General features: G+C 34.9%; 5 protein-coding genes across 5 annotated transcripts; 3 read left to right on the top strand and 2 right to left on the bottom strand.

Moving 5' to 3' along the window:
* The first annotated feature begins 37 nt into the window (after window positions 1-37).
* On the top strand, window positions 38-1,118 carry EV154DRAFT_503384 (uncharacterized protein). The gene is made up of 3 exons (XM_051600918.1): window positions 38-317; window positions 395-696; window positions 753-1,118. Exons 1-3 carry the CDS (start codon window positions 138-140, stop codon window positions 955-957), a joined length of 687 nt encoding a protein of 228 aa, XP_051459350.1. The 5' UTR covers window positions 38-137; the 3' UTR covers window positions 958-1,118.
* Window positions 1,119-1,178: 60 nt separating this feature from the next.
* EV154DRAFT_440657 (pyridoxal phosphate-dependent transferase) lies at window positions 1,179-3,287 on the top strand. The gene is made up of 5 exons (XM_051596930.1): window positions 1,179-1,401; window positions 1,457-2,220; window positions 2,281-2,616; window positions 2,677-2,867; window positions 2,925-3,287. The coding sequence occupies exons 1-5, from the start codon at window positions 1,216-1,218 to the stop codon at window positions 3,260-3,262; spliced, it is 1,815 nt and encodes a 604-aa protein (XP_051459349.1). The 5' UTR covers window positions 1,179-1,215; the 3' UTR covers window positions 3,263-3,287.
* A 355-nt stretch (window positions 3,288-3,642) lies between these two features.
* EV154DRAFT_461801 (major facilitator superfamily domain-containing protein) lies at window positions 3,643-5,810 on the bottom strand. The gene is made up of 10 exons (XM_051597565.1): window positions 5,530-5,810; window positions 5,444-5,471; window positions 5,331-5,381; window positions 5,125-5,276; window positions 4,580-5,049; window positions 4,325-4,510; window positions 4,209-4,256; window positions 3,990-4,133; window positions 3,807-3,922; window positions 3,643-3,732 (listed from the first exon to the last, which is right to left on the bottom strand). Exons 1-10 carry the CDS (start codon window positions 5,790-5,792, stop codon window positions 3,709-3,711), a joined length of 1,482 nt encoding a protein of 493 aa, XP_051459348.1. The 5' UTR covers window positions 5,793-5,810; the 3' UTR covers window positions 3,643-3,708.
* Window positions 5,811-8,522: 2,712 nt separating this feature from the next.
* Window positions 8,523-12,419, bottom strand: EV154DRAFT_503380 (Vps54-like protein-domain-containing protein). The gene is made up of 5 exons (XM_051600917.1): window positions 11,907-12,419; window positions 9,765-11,851; window positions 9,622-9,709; window positions 9,213-9,550; window positions 8,523-9,156 (listed from the first exon to the last, which is right to left on the bottom strand). Exons 1-5 carry the CDS (start codon window positions 12,340-12,342, stop codon window positions 8,881-8,883), a joined length of 3,225 nt encoding a protein of 1,074 aa, XP_051459347.1. The 5' UTR covers window positions 12,343-12,419; the 3' UTR covers window positions 8,523-8,880.
* A 2,257-nt stretch (window positions 12,420-14,676) lies between these two features.
* EV154DRAFT_503378 (mRNA splicing factor) lies at window positions 14,677-15,402 on the top strand. Its single transcript, XM_051600916.1, has 3 exons — window positions 14,677-14,881; window positions 14,938-15,097; window positions 15,158-15,402. Exons 1-3 carry the CDS (start codon window positions 14,784-14,786, stop codon window positions 15,362-15,364), a joined length of 465 nt encoding a protein of 154 aa, XP_051459346.1. The 5' UTR covers window positions 14,677-14,783; the 3' UTR covers window positions 15,365-15,402.
* Window positions 15,403-16,843: the final 1,441 nt, after the last annotated feature.

Raw genomic sequence — 16,843 nt, 5'->3', positions numbered from 1 at the left:
ATCACTTGTTTGAAAGGTAAAGAAAAGAAACAACAAAAAAAAAAGAAGGGAAAAGGCAGTCCGATATAACAACCATAATCCACAAAAAAAATTTCTTTTTCTCTCTCTCTCTCTTTTAGTTTAAGAAAGAATATATAATGGAAGTCGATCAACGTATTGTATTGCCCGGCGATGCCATCGATGTAGATACCGAATCCACAGTGGTTTTAGGCCCTGGTTTAAGACAAGAAGGTGAAGATGTGGTTGCTACAAAGGCTGGTATTTTACGTCATTTAGAAGCCGGTAATCGATGGTGGATTGAGAGCAATCAAAAGAGAGTAAAGTCTAATACGAAAAAAAAAAAAACACTGCGAACAGACCCCAACTAAACACAGGTACTATTTGTTTATCTTAGTACATTGCAGCTACTGGAGAATCAGTTATCGGTACTGTCACAGCGAAAATGGCAGAATACTTTCGCGTTGATATTGGAACAGCACATTCTGCTGTTTTACCTTTATTGTCCTTTGAAGGTGCCACAAAACGTAATAGACCCAATTTGCCTTTGCATGCGCTTGTGTATTGTAGAGTAGCCATGGCAAATCCCGACATGGAAGCGGAACTTGAGTGTGTTAATCCCAAAACTAGTAAAGCTGATGGTTTCGGTGAACTTGTAGGTGGATATGTGTTTAAATGTTCCCTTGGACTTTGTAGAAGGTAAAAACTAAAGGGGGGATGCGAGAGTATTGTGTATCTAACGAGTGTTTTTATAGATTATTGAACCCCAATACACCTATTTTAGCATTGTTAGGTCAACACTTTCCTTTCGAAACAGCAGTTGGCATGAATGGTCGTGTTTGGGTTAACTCAGAAGAAGTTAAAAATACAATTTTGATTTCGAATGCTATTCAAAACTCTGAATATCTTAGTGCTGATGAGTGTAAGCAAATGGTTGAAGGTCTTATTAACAAGTTATAAAAGGTTTTATATATCCCCCCTCCGGTTATTTGTTTAAATCTTCTCTTGTAATGTATATATATATTTTTTTTTTAAAAAAAAAAGCTGTCATTTTTCAATTTTGGAGCCCAATGACAAATCTTCACTCAATTTGATTGATTGGTGGAGTGTCAATTATCGCTGATGAGATGAATCTGTTATTAATGCGAAATCTATTTTATTTTTATTTTTATTTTTGCTTTTTTTTTTTGTTAGTTTCTTAAATTTTTATTCATATTTATGCCTGCTTTGCCAGAACCTCCTACCCGTGTTGGAGCTGCTATTCCAGCCCATACACCTCATGCTATCTCTGTCATGTTCCCAACGTGGCAAGATAATATCCTTTATGAAGAAGGCAACCCCATAGTCACTTCTAAAATGGAATGTGGTTACCCGCGATTCTTTATTCACCCATTCATTCAAAAAGTATAATGTCAAACAGCTTTCATATCCTATCTTTTTTTTTTCTAACTTGTAATAGTTATGTGCACGCCTTATTGCTAAATTCGGTAAAGAAAATGATTCCGGCATGCTTTTTCCTTCTCACAAGGTTGCTGAACAGTGTAGATCCTTTATGAAGCGCTACTACAAGGAGCCCACTGGCACTGTTCGTATCGCCGAATTCGAAATTGTTCCCAATAGCTCCTCCAGTGAGCTCCAACGAGTGCCTATTCACATTGTCTTGTTTCCTCAAGATGCTTTCCCTATCGCTAAACAATTTTGGCAACATGCAGGTGACATTATCTCCTCTCGAATGGCCGAATATTGTTTACGCATATTGGACGAGAACAGCCAAAAATCTGCAAATAATGCCGAAAAGTCTGATAAGACGGATTTGTACAAGCCCAAACAAACAATGGGAAGCCGCAACAGAAGTCATTATAGCAGTAAACCTGTAAAGAAGGTTGAACAAAAGGACGAGGAAGCTGTAGAGCAGACTACCTATCTTGAAGAGCGCTATGGACGTAATTTGCCTGTCAAGTTTGCCAATGATGCAAGAGTTGCTTTAAGACGCAGAATTGCTGGTGTTTTAATTGGAGAAGAGGAGGTAAATGTTTCGGACCTTGTCAACAAGATTTCTTCCATTGATCTGGAAGAACAACGTCAGGTGAAGGGTGAACGTGGTATCAAGGGTTTATCCGAAGACGATGTATATTTATATCCATGTGGTATGAGTGCCATTTATCATGCTCATCAAATATCCATGATTTTAGGCGACCAACCACTTCAGAGTATCTGCTTTGGGTAAAAAGAGACTATTCTGCATGGTATGGCAAGAAATACTAAAACCTTAAATTTTTATAGTTTTCCTTACACAGACACTTTAAAGATTTTGCAAAAGTGGGGACCTGGTTGCATCTTCCTTGGACTGGGCGAAGAAGAGAGTATAGACGAATTAGAAGAGCTTTTAAAGTCTGGTCAACGCTTCTTGAGTTTGTTTTGTGAATTGCCCTCCAATCCATTATTGAAGTCTCCCAATATTAAACGTCTTCGTCGCTTAGCAGATGAGTATGGATTTTTTATTGTGGTGGATGAAACCATTGGTAACTTTTGTAATGTCGGTGTTCTCGAATGGGCAGATTTGGTGGTAAGTAGTTTAACCAAGATTTTCTCTGGTGATTCCAATGTCATGGGTGGAAGGTACGAAAGAGGTTATGTATAATGATGATGAGAAAATACTCAAATATTTTTGTATAATAGTATGATTTTAAATCCAAATGGAAAATATTATGATGGTTTTAAAGCTGCTTTAAAGGTGGACTATGAAGACTTACTTTGGTCAGAAGATGTTCTCTTTTTAGAGCGTAACTCTCGAAACTTCAAGGAGCGATCTCGTATCATCAACAGAAATGCTGAGGAATTATGTGATTACTTAATCACTCATGAAAAAGGTAAAATAGTACACACTCGCTATTATCTCCATTTTAGCTAAATTATTGTATTTACAGTTGAAAAGGTATATTATCCCAAGTATACAAGCAGAGAAAACTATGACTCTGTAAAGCATGATACTAAGGATGCTGGTTACGGTGGTTTATTCTCTATCGTTTTGAAAGATGAAAAGAGTGCTGCTTCATTTTATGATAATTTGCACTGTGCTAAAGGACCATCCCTTGGTACAAACTTTACCTTGTGTAGCCCTTATACCATCCTTGCTCATTTTACAGAGTTGGATTGGGCAGCACAATTTGGTGTGTGTCCTTACTTGGTCCGTGTGAGTGTTGGGTTAGAAGATAGAGAAAAATTATTATCCATGTTTAAGCACGCTTTAGATGCTGTTAATTAAAGAAAAACACCTTTTGTTTCAGTTCAAATTTCGAAAGATGTCTGGGGTTTATTCATTTATCATGCTGATTCAGAGGCTTCGTTTTTTAAGAAAGCGCTAAAATTTATTGTGACTTGACATTATCACGTCTCAATGCGCGATAAAATTTATACGCCACTAAAAACAACCTAAAAACAGGCGAAAATTGAATCCTGCAGAATAATTTAGAACAGTTGATGAATGCAGCAGACAAGTGTAAACCCATAAACTATAATAATAATCAAATATCGCGACATAATTTCATTAATTTTTTTTTTTTTTTTTTTTTTTTTTTGGCTTTGTTAATTTTTTTTTTTCAACACATGTTCTGCATTTATTTGTAAAGCGACCAATGAAATATTATTGTAACAGTACAATTATGTATGCATTATTTTATTTAAATATTTATATTAGGGTACAAAGTCATCTTAATAAAAGAATCTGAATTGATCCTATTAATAAAGAAAATAAAGGGTTAGCATACTCTGTAAGATGTTGCATATCATATAATGGACAGTAAACTTACAGTTTCATGAGGGTTCTTGTCTCGGCGACAATTTTCGCGGTATAATAGATATCCTGTTGCGGTAGAGATGAAAGCGGATACAACTGCAGTGACCAGATTAAATACAACGGCAAATACTGTATAAACAGATAAAGTTTAGTTCTTCTATACTTATTTAATACTTAAAGTTATCGTTATGTATACCATATCTAGGTGCATCAGTTGAACGGAAAAGATATGCAGCAATTATACTGCCAATATTTCCTATCATGAGAACTACAGCTACAGCAATAGCCCTTACCGTAAGGTCAGGATAGTTTATTGCGGACCAGCCTATTGCAGCAGCAGCTAAAATGATGGGGGGAAGTGTTAATATATTTTAAAAGAACGTTCCATCCAAGACTTTTTTTTATTTATTTTTACCTTGCATTCCCATACCAGCAGGGATGATAAATAACGCGCTGTAAAGAGCTACAATTTCTATGCGTCAGTGTCCCACGAAAAAAGTAAAAAATTGCACAATTTTTGTTGCATCTTACCCCATTTATCATAAAGTACTAAAAGACAAAGGTATCCTATAGCAATAATAAAAGAACCCACCACAAGTAATGGAGATCTGCGATTATATCGACCTGCTAAATATCCACCGGCTAAAACACCAATAGTGGCTACAGCACAAGGAGGTGCTGTTAGAAGCTGTGACGTTAATGGCGAGAATCCAAATCCTGATATAGTGTTAAAAAAAGATTTGTATGCGTGCATGTGTATTATAAAGATCGAGACAAATACATTACCTCCGATTAAAGTGGGCGCAAACACGGTTATGCTTGTAACATTGATTGAGTTTAACAAGAATACCATGGAAAATGCCCATGTCTTCCAATCAAATATGGCTTCTTTAAAAGTATCCAAGTTGATGGGTGCTTCATTAGAGTCAGAATTTTGATGGCTCATTCTGTTTGCTTGCATTACTTTTTGCTCGAGAGTTAACCATTTCACATCTTGGACATCATCGAATAAGTAGAAATAGGAAATAACTGATAGAATGATTGTGGGCACACCTTCAAATATAAACAAATACTGCCAGTCGTGAAATCCATTCATCCCATCAAAGTATGAAACAGCATAGGTCAAGGGGCCTGATAATAAACCAGAAAGCGTGGCCATGGTCAATAAGATACTGACTCGGAAACTAAATTCATGTGGTTTGTACACTTTTGACAACAAAAATAGAATTCCAGGGATGTATCCGCTTTCTGCAGCACTATATAAAAAAGGGGGTGGTAGGGACGCAATGAGACACGGTCAACATGGTGATATTTGATGAATGATAATTTACCCTAATATAAGTCTTGCCGCTACTAGTCCAGCAAAATTATTGACAAAGGCTGTCAATAAAGTAGCAACACCCCAAACAAACATAATAAATGAAAGCCATTTTGCTGCGTTTGTCTTTTTTAATACCACATTTGAAGGTACTTCAAAGATAATCTAATGTAGGTGTTAGTTAGGCTCCGTAATAAAGCGCGGGATAATGTTATTTACATATGTTATGAAAAATGCAGAAATAGATGTACTTAATTCAGTTGAAGTCATCTAAGAGAAAAACAGTATTAGTCTGTTTGTCATTGTGTACTTTAATTTGTATAATGACAAACCCCAAGATCATCTTGTAAACCTGCCAAACTAAGTAACACATGTCAGTAACAATGTTTTTTTTTGTATTTAAAATAGTATAACTTACGTTGCATTTCCAATATTGGCGCGATCAAGAAAATCAGCAAAGTAAAATAGACAGAATAATGGTAAAATATGCCAATCGAGTTTCTTTACTAGTGCCTTTTCTAATTTTTCGTCGATATAAAATACTTCGTTGTTTGCATCTTTTAGAGACACACAAGAGAAACCAGAGTCGAGATCTATATTCTGATTATTGGTTTCAAGGCTAGTCAGACTTTGATCAAACGTGTTTTTTTCGTCTGTGATTGATTTTTTTATTGTTTCCATTGAATATGATTATTTTATTTTATTTTTTGAAAAAAAGAGGTGTATATATATATATACTCATGTATTTGATTATGACTCCTTTAAATCAAAAGGATACCTACAGACAGACTTATTAAGTTTGTTCTGCATTACCTCCCCAAACACAAATGTTATTCTAACCTCTGGCTTTTGTCCCTTAAATTTTGTTCTTTCGCTCTCTTTTTTTTATTATTATATGATGGTTTACAATATATTAAATAACACTTTTATCACGACAACTTAATATGAAAAAGTTGACAAATGCAGTATTCTTATGTTTGATTATTCAACTCCTTGGTCCTAAGGTCAACGAATAAAAGTGATCTCAAGACCCGGAATATCAATTGTGCCGAGTTAAATTTTAATTTACCCAAGGAAATTTAAGTTTTTTTTTTTTTTTTTTTTGGGTGACATCAACTTGGTCGTCATGGGACGGTTATGGATACAGCTAATAACACGACCGATTAAAAGAAATCATCCAACGAACACGTAATAAATAAATAAAAAAAAAAAATTGGGCATTTCATTATACCATAATACATGCACAAAAAGGGTGATGATCCCAATATAATGATTACAAAAGAGGTTTTTTTTTTTATGGCACGAGCGTGAAAAACATTCAACAGTTGAAAGAAAACAAGTTGGAATAAGAAAAGTTTTTTTATTTTTTCATTTTCATTATAAATTATCAGGGGAGCAAGCGGCGAACCACCCACTCCCCCTAAACAAAAATTATGGCCTCGAGACATCCGAAGATGTTCGCAGCAAAGCTAATCGTCGCTGTGCAATGACAATCGGCCTCGCTGTACATTTGGGATTCTTGATACCAGATGCACGACCCAGGTAAGTATGAGTTGCAATCATTTGCAAAAACCTCGACCTTTTATACTTTTTTGAAATTTGAAAATCTGCATTCGTGTTACTTCAGATTGAGTGACGTGAATAAGATGGCGTAAGACTTTTTTTGAAAAAAAATTAACGACTGCTTTATCGAAAAAAAAAAAAAAAAAAAAAAGCTGACTGCGTTAATACAAGGACCGCGGTGACGGTGAAGAAAATTTTTTTTTCTCAAAATAAAAAAAAGTATATAAGAGATAGAATCATCAGCCTTCCTTTTGTTTTATTATCAACTCTTTTATACAAAAGGCAAGTATTAACTCATTAATTACATTGGAAAAAAGGGATCCCATTGCGGAGAAGAGAACATCATGATCCCGAATGATTCGTGTGGAAACAAACGATAATGGAATTCCTCGTATCTGAGCATTCATTTTTCCTTTTTTCCTATTGTAAACTTTTATTACTTTTATGACATTTATTAACAATTATTTGTTTAACAGAATTCTCTTATGTTGTCTCTGTTTGAAAATCTGATCCAAAAGTCTGCTGGTTTTATTTATTAAAATGTAAGTTTCCCATTCTCAATTTTAATCTTGCGGATTGAATAAGAGAAGATGACGAAGCTCATCCAAACCTCTGAAAAAAATGATCGATTGGATAAAAAACATGCACCACCATCTGATTCTCTTTTATTCAATTTGCAATCTTATAAAATATATCTTATCACGTATACTTATATTTTTATTTATTTAATAGTATACCTATAAAATCTCTTGATTTTTTGTGATCTCTTTTTTTCTCATTGATATTCATATCATGTTGGTCGCTCTATCTGTTAAAGGTAATTACTCTATTCTGTTAGTCTAAATATGAAAAATAGTTGGTTCTTTGTTAAAGTATACGGAAATGATGAAACCTAATGTACAAACGTCAGTTCTGCTTCTGAGATGCTGTGACGACAATGACTTATCGCTTACTGATGTATACTTTACAAAGAATAATTATTTTTATATTTATTCTAGCCGATAACTTTGTATTTTTAAAAAGCAGATTATTAATCATACAATTTTTTCTTTTAAAATAGTTTATTTTGTTTCTTTTCCATTTTGTGGTTGAGTATTTCAAAATCTCTTTTTCGGTGAGTTCCCTTTATTTTATTTCAGTTTTTTATTGAGGTATTATAAGTGTTCTTAAAGGATGAGACCAAGTTATATCCATTCTATGATCAGAGGCCCACATCTTGAAGCACCAGTTTTTGAAAGGGCGCTTTTACTTGAGTTTTTCGAGTAATTGAAGATCTTCTTAATCTACCGCCGATATTTGGGGATTTTTTCTCAAAATTACAGATACTTAGTGATTGCACACCGAGTGGACGTTTTCTAGAGTTCTTATCTTTCCGTGGTTTCTAGGATTTTAATAAACTTGCTGATTTTTCACTTATAATACTTCTTTAAACCTTTTTTCTTTTGTTTAAAATAAAAAAATTGTAATTTTTTAAAAAAAATCCGTAATTTGTTGTCTTGTTATTTTTCTGATTATTTGCTTGTTGAAGTTTTCATGCTTCTTGTATTTATATTTGTTTGATCAATGGTTTGTAGTCTTTGCATTACTGCTAGCAGTACAAAAACTGTTATACATTTCACCAAGCGAAAATATTTTTTTAAAAGTTTGGCTTTCCTCTTTTTAAAAGAATAAGAAATGAAACAAATCCAGAATACAATAAGAGAAACTAAACCACAGTTAAAACTGTTTAAATTTCATTACCGTAAATCACGTTCGCATCATCTGTAAACATATTTTAAGCAACTACGATCGAAGCACAAACAGAAAAAGAGTTTACCATATTGAATATAGATCAAAATTATTGAGACATTCATAGTCACTATTCCTCACATGCTGTTAAATACACATTTTAAAAACCTGCAATGTTTACTTCTCTATACACTAGTAATTAAGCATTTTGTTGCTTTACTTCTAATGTTATATTGAAACCTGACTTATCATTTAGAAGATACTTCAGCATTTAACTCAAATTATTATAACTCGGCATCCAAAAGAAACTAGCAAAATGTCTAAACTGTATTTTGAACTTGTGTATTTTCCATTCTTGTTTCGTCAGACATCTCGAAAATTAATTTTGATGCGTCCAAAATAATACGAAGATCGTCTGAATTTCCAAGTATAAAAACAGTATTTAAAATGAGAAAGATGGGAATATTATTATCGAGTGTTATGAAGTTTGTGCTGAGTTTTGGGGTAATGAACTTGAACTAGTAGGTGACACGTCAGCTTGAACAGTATGTCCAGATTCAATTTTGATATGGTCAACTGCTTCCATGACTGAATCAGAAGGCGGATCAACATGTTGTAAAGCCTTTAAGCGTCGAGTGAAATAGGCCGCGTCTCTCGCCAACCGGCTTTTGCCTCTTTCAGTTTTGACAGGAGTTTTGCTGATTTCTTCTGATAGCTGTGAAGTGAACGATTGAAACACTTTGGACATGATAACCTAATAGAGAGACAAATGTCAAATAAAGTATGGATGTCAACGCATGGGTTATTTACCTTTAAATCATGAACAGGGAGGTACTTTGCAAGAACTTTGTGTAACCGAACCGTTTCGGTGACCAAGGTTTCCATGTATACGTTGGCGTTCTTACCAGTCTGAGGCTCATCTTCGTCCCACTTTATCGATTGCATGGCCTTAACATGAGCGGCAAACCTTTCATTCATAATAGCAATAAGTTTGGCATGAATCTCACCTTGATGATTAGTGTAATCCTTTACAATTTTATCGAATTCGACAAGCAAGCTTGTTTGTTTGGTAGGCATCTGGCGAGCAATACATTCTTTCAATTTTGGTATCAGTGCAATCATTACGCCTAAGGATTGAGAGGCCAATGCTATTCATAACGGGGGGGGGGGTTTTAAATATCAAATGGTTGTGTTTGAATGGGTAATTTTTATGCTTTACCCAAGTGCTTTGCGGTGATATTCTTCAAACCAGCCGAGCGCATCGCTCCAGCGCCTAGAATAACTTGACATACTCGAGAATTAAAAAGCTACAGATGTTCATGTTGGAAAGACATTTTTCCCCTTGTAAAATAACTGACCTACCTTTAACAGTTCAACCAGCTTTTGCATGATTTCAGATGCCATGTTATCCAAGTTTAAAACGCACTTTAGGTAATCTTCAAACATCTTCAAAATCAATAGAGTACATCCAACCACGTAATAGCTCTGACCATCAATCACCAGGTGCTTGATAGATTTTTCACCGTCATATTGTTGTTGCTGTTGCTGAAGGGTGCCATCAACAAAGCAAGAAATCCGTCCATCACAGATTCTATCCACAATCAACTGGAAATCCGACGGTACCTCACTAGCAGCCCATTGTTCGTTTTCAATCAGTTGTGCTTCTTGTTTCACGCGTTCCATGTGAAAGTGATCAACGAATGCTTTTTGCTGGGAGGTGACGGTACCACGTAAGCCAAAGCAAGTACGGCCACAGAATACCTCGCATTGTAAGATGAATGTACGGACTACGCTGGACAGTCTATAAAAATCCGTAGGGTTTAACAATGCATTTTGATCGCTACGAAACCCAATCAATTTCCCACACCGAACATGAGCCAAATCTGCTGCAGAAAATACAATATCTGCGGATTCCTTGCCTAAATTTGTCAAAAATTCAGATTCGGGTTTTTGTGATTCGACAACGGCGATTAATAATTGGTGATAAACAGAGGCTCGTTGGATGGCTTCGATCAGCGTAGAAAACATATCGAGAAGCATTTGGAAAAATGCAGAGAATGGCATCGACTTTAGCTGTTTTGCAAGATTACCGCTTTGATCTTCAGCAGAGGGTGTTGATGGCGAGTTGGTTGTTGTGGTAGGATATCTTTTTCGGACAATATCTTTAATCTCTACCATCAGTCTCTCTCGGTAGCCCTGAAGTGTTGTAGGTAGCATTGCAGTTCTTAATAGTCCTACAGTACATGGCGTCATTCTCTCTTGTAAATCCTTCTCTTTTTCCAAATCTATATTATCCCATCCATCATTTGTTGGTAAGCCGGCCTTCTTATCTTCTGTATCATTGTTGGTACTCTCTGCCAATTTTAGTAATGCTTCTTTTGCTGCAGTAGAATCAAGGCTTTCGAGCCTGTAGGATAGGTCGGATAACAAAATACTAAGAAAATCGTGTTGCATCATCACTCCCACAGACTTGTGCATTTCCTCTAATTGCGCCGAGAAATTTGCTAGAGCCTTTACAGAGCTCAAATCAATAGGAGCTTCATGATGCTCCTCTTCGCCATTCGTCAATTGGTGTCCCTTTTTACCATCCAGCACATCCCTCGTATCATCTATCAAATCCAATGCGGCAAAATAGTCCCCTTGGCCGAGTAAGATCTGTATTGTGGGTTGTGCTGATCGAATATCCTTTACAATCTCCGTGACTCTATGTAATTTTTCTAAATTTCTTTTTCGAACTTGGATTCGAATCACCTCTAAGCCATCCTTACACTCGGTTTCTTGAATCTGTTTCATTTTCTGCCGAATCGTATGAATTTGTGTGACACAATCCAATGTTTGTTGATGGAGCGCTTGAAGATTACTGAGTGCTTCAAAAAAGGATGAGGATCTATTTTCAATTTCCCGCAATAAATGCACTTCCACAGTGTCTAAATAATAAGATAACTTTTCTTGCAAAATCGAATTAGTTGAGACGGGTGGATTGGGCCCACTATTTCCAACTATATCAGCTCCTTCACAAACGGTATCAAATATTTGTGGATTTTCCAGGAAAAAATCAGGCTCGAAAAAGACGGAAGGAACATTTTCTAACATGGGTAAATCACGTGGAGGTGTTTTGGTTGAATCCTCGTCTAATAAGCTTTCGCTTGATAATATATGCTGAGGTAAACTGTAAGGATTTCGACTCATACGTTTATTTAATTGTCCCGGTCTGCTATTAGGTGATCCTTCCTCCTCTATCGGCGATGGCTGCTCGTGGGTTGGCTCCTCATGTTCTTTATTGGCTTTATTCGCTTGGTATCTTTCGAAGGCTGGCCCGATATGCTTCAAGTAGAGTTCAAAGTCGTTAGCCTTTATACGAGGTATAGAGGCATGTGTCACTGGAGGTATGTCTGATTTATTAGGTTTACTGATATCTTGCGACCGTCTTGATGGATCGTTTAATACACCTAAGCAAAGAATAAATATCTCATCCTCATAGTCACACATATACTAAAATATTACCTGAAATAGCATTGAACCCAATATCCCGAGTTGTCCATGGCAAAGCACTTTCACTCATTGTACTAAAGTTGGAATAGTTGGAGTGATGACGTGTATGATGACCAGGTATGAACCTATTCATTTGTCTTCCAAACGAAGTAGCTGAGCGTGTAGATGGAGGTCTACTATTTGGACTGGCTGTATTATGTTCTTCACGAGCAAAAGGTCTTTCACGAGCTAAGGATCTATTAATTGTATTATTGGAAGTAGCAAGTGCATTGCTATCAACTCCATTTACAGTTATGGTGGTGGTTGCTTGTTGCTGTGGTTGCTGCTGCTGTGGTGAGAGTTGAGGTTGTTGGGTGGATGCCAAATAAGCAAGTTTAACACCAGATGCTGTGCGGGTCATGCGTGTATTATCTATTGAAGCCCCAGATGGCGGTGTAGTGTTGGGCATACTGTCATGTATTAAAGTGTATGCAACTGTTTCCTTTTTCCTAAAAGAAAAGTTATGTTGGTTTTTTTTTTACACCTCGCGAAAAAGTATCCGCTTATTTAACAGTTACAGTTTTTTACACTTTAAGTTCAGACAAATGTCAGGCGAATCAAAAAGTACTTTGAGACGTTAGCTTACCTTTTTTGGACATAAAACAAATTACAGCGGCTCCACCCCCAAAGTTCGTTTTCCAATTTCATAAATTCGCTTTTGTCGCAGCCCAAAGTTCGCTTCTTGATTGGTCAAAGTTCGTTTTTTGTAAATCACCCAAATTCGCTTTGGTGGCACCCAAAGTTCGTTTTCACGTCAGAAGAGTTCGCTTTTAAAAATTACAGGATTATGAGATAATGTTATGAGAGATAATGTTATGAGAGATAATGTTATGAGAAAAAAAAAATGTTATGAGGAAAAAAAAATGTTATGAGAAAATGTTATGAGAAAAAAAAATGTTATGAAAAAATGTTATGAGAAAAAAAAAATGTTATGAGGAAAAAAAAATGTTATGAGAAAATGTAATGAGAAAATGTTATGAGAAAAAAAAATGTTATGAGAAAATGTTATGAGAAAAAAAAATGTTATGAGAAAATGTTATGAGAAAAAAAAATGTTATGAGAAAATGTTATGAGAAAAAAAAATGTTATGAAAAAATGTTATGAGAAAAAAAAAATGTTATGAGGAAAAAAAAATGTTATGAGAAAATGTTATGAGAAAATGTTATGAGAAAATGTTATGAGAAAAAAAAATGTTATGAGATAATGTTATGAGATAATATGTTGTGACTTTTTTTTTCATAACATTTTTTTTTTCTCATAACATTTTCTCATAACATTTTCTCATAACATTTTCTCATAACATTTTTTTTTCCTCATAACATTTTTTTTTCTCATAACATTTTTTCATAACATTTTTTTTTCTCATAACATTTTCTCATAACATTTTTTTTTCTCATAACATTTTTTTTTCTCATAACATTTTCTCATAACATTTTTTTTTCTCATAACATTTTCTCATAACATTTTTTTTTCCTCATAACATTTTTTTTTTCTCATAACATTTTTTCATAACATTTTTTTTCTCATAACATTTTCTCATAACATTTTTTTTTCTCATAACATTTTCTCATAACATTTTTTTTTCTCATAACATTTTCTCATAACATTTTTTTTCTCATAACATTTTCTCATTACATTTTCTCATAACATTTTTTTTTCCTCATAACATTTTTTTTTTCTCATAACATTATCTCTCATAACATTATCTCATAATCCTGTAATTTTTAAAAGCGAACTCTTCTGACGTGAAAACGAACTTTGGGTGCCACCAAAGCGAATTTGGGTGATTTACAAAAAACGAACTTTGACCAATCAAGAAGCGAACTTTGGGCTGCGACAAAAGCGAATTTATGAAATTGGAAAACGAACTTTGGGGGTGGAGCCGCTGTAATCTTCAGGAATTGAACTCGTTTTCCTCAGGTGAAGAGTAATTACGTTCGATGGCGCTTTATGATGCAGGATTCTGATGGAATTTTGAGAATATTGAACGCTCACTACAGCTACTACAAACATCTTGTGAAATACGAAACACGTTCTCGGCCGCCACTTTACCTATATCTCAAAAGGAATCACAGTTATTGCTAACTCATATCGAATATTGAAAGACTTACGGTCCCTTGTTCTACATGAATTACAGACCTAGATAACCATAAATGTTGAATATAGACAATAATTATTAGAGAATAAATCTCATTTTGACGTATTATTAAACTTGTTCTAATGTAAAAGTAGTAGAACCCATCAAGCTGTTGTTGAAGAAGAAGAAGTCTTTCGTACACGCCGTGTTGTAGGCCTGAAGCAACTAGAAACATTTTTCTAGATTTAAATTCACATCTGTGAACATAAGTTTAATCACACAGAGAATTAGAAAATGAATAACATAAAAACATTCTTTTGAACTACCCATACTCAATAGGATTACGTTGACTTTGAATACGACGTCGCCTTATTTAAACATTTGCTCTCTTTCGTTTATTCTTATTATGTTCGCTGACCCGTGCATAAGGATGTTGGTTACAGCCCTCAAGATGCAGACATTATATCTGTATTGTAGCTGGGTCTCTATAATAATTTGCACCACAATATAAATATCTTGGGAGACATGGCGACTCACCTTGACAATCATTTACTCTGACACCACGCTTAACTGTAATTATATCACATGACAAAGGCTCTTCTTTATAAAAGCCAGGTAAGAAACCCTCAATCCCAGGACACGCTTTTTATATGTTTAAGCAGTAAAGTGAGGGCAAGCTTTATTCATAGCGGAGCACAAAATATGCCTCAGTAAGGTTTATGACTTCGCGCTTCCCAGTTTTTTTTTTTTCTCTTTTCACCTACAAAATTATAATGGATCAAGAAGCACAAAAAAGAAAAGAGCGTCTCGCTGCTATTCGAAAGAGAAAATTAGGGGGACAAGCTGAAAGATCAACCGAAGAAGCAGAAAAGTAAATCCCAACTAGCTCTTTCGTTTTCTCCAAAACTGCTTACATGTTTTCTATAGAGCCTTGAAATTTAGAAGTTATACACCCAACGACGATAAATTGAAAGAACATGTCGAAATAGCCACACCAAATGATATCGGAGACACCATCGAATCCGAAACAAAAAACCTTACAAAAGAGGCATTAGCTCAAGCAGCAGAAAAACAAAAAGAAGAAGTTGTAGGTTGCTGTATATTTTATAATGTTGGCATTCTATATTAAAAACCCTCTCGTGTTTAGGATCTCTTCAATTTAGCACCAAAGAAACCCAATTGGGACTTAAAGAGAGATGTAGAAAAGAAATTAGAAAAGTTAGATCGCAAAACACAACGTGCCATTTATGAGATTATTCGACAAAGACTCGAAGGAGATAAAGATGCCAACCTTGCTGAGGTAGTTGCCAACGCAGAAGCTCAAAGAAAGTTTGAAGCAGAAGAAGAAGACTGAGGACCCTTTTTTTTTTATACACAACAGAATAAACAACGTTTTGTCTTTTTTATTTATTAACAGTTAGTTAAAACCATTGGATCAAGTGTTGAAATGATTTCTTTGACGGGGATACCGCGATAAATTAGTTCTGCTTTTCCATCATCAAATTTCACCTTGTTTTTCTTCCATTTGAAAAGACGTGTCGAAAATCGTTGGGTATTCAAGTTTTTTGGATGGATGATTGATGCTTTCCCATACTCCAGTGACGATTTCGTTTTTAATTCAGTAACAGTCTCAACCAAATCGATTTCCTCAAATTCATCTTCAAACATGGAAGGTGGGGATTGAAGTATAAGTTGTCGGAAATGAAGGCTTGTAGTTCGAGGTGGTGTTTGTATGTTATGCACAATAATCGATGCTGTACCTGATGAGTAAGAAGACCTACATGATGATGAATTGCTACTGAAAGACATTGTGAAGGGAGAAAAATAAAGAGAGAATCAATAGATCAGAACCTCACATTATTTCATCTTTTTCATTGTCTCCTTACTTACCCCCCTTTTTTTATATATCTCGGATCTAGATTATTACGCCTAGTTTTCTGAAACACCAAGCCAATTCATGTGCATATGTCAATTAGATTGAATCATCAAGCTCGTGACTATGCATCAAAATTACTAGGACCTTACAGTGTCAATATATTCTAATCACATTTCACCCATAAATATGTTTATAAGCCATACTACTGATGTATTCTTCAGGTGAAATTATATTTTAGTTTAAGTTGATAAAAAGAAAAAGAGGAGAGAAAGGTTATTCTATGGCTTGGGAAAGTTAAACCTAATAATTCTATAATGATCAATCACTTGAAACGATTTCATGTAATTCTATAATCAATTCTTTTATTTTAGATCATCAGGGTCTACTACACTCCCTACGACTAACCTTTGAATTGTATAAAAGTCCGCAATTTTATATATTTACGTCGTTACGAACGTATCTCCAAAATAGTCTTCTACATATCGCTTAATGACACTTAAAAGTTACTCTATATAAATCAGCTTCTATTATATCAACTGTATTGTGGATGCATATTCCCTAAACAGATTTTTACAGATAAAAGAGTCGGAAGCATCTATGGCTAATACGTGTATAAAGTAAAATAAGACAGATAGAACTAGGACTTATGAGAGCAATTCCTACGCACTTTGATTGATATAAATACCTTCCTGCCAGTTTGGCTGTAGTAACAGACCACATTCTAAGCAGCTTTTTTTAGATATTTAGTGTTTTGTATCATTCAATATATAACTCGATGATTTGTCATTACACCTTTTTAACTAAAATATACTGGTATAATAATACTGAGATAAAATAATCACACATTGTATCATAGTGCAGCTTTAGGTCTTTCATGTGCCTTTTAAAAACTTGCATCGACGGTCATGTTTACAAAATTAAGACAACACACGATCCACCTCGATTAAAGTAAGCCTT

The sequence above is a fragment of the Mucor mucedo genome (assembly GCF_025094135.1).
Source record: "Mucor mucedo strain NRRL 3635 chromosome Unknown EV154scaffold_29, whole genome shotgun sequence".
Lineage (NCBI taxonomy): Eukaryota > Fungi > Mucoromycota > Mucoromycetes > Mucorales > Mucoraceae > Mucor > Mucor mucedo.
The sequence above is the reverse complement of the archived record's forward strand: the minus strand, read 5'-3'. Positions and strand labels throughout refer to the sequence as shown.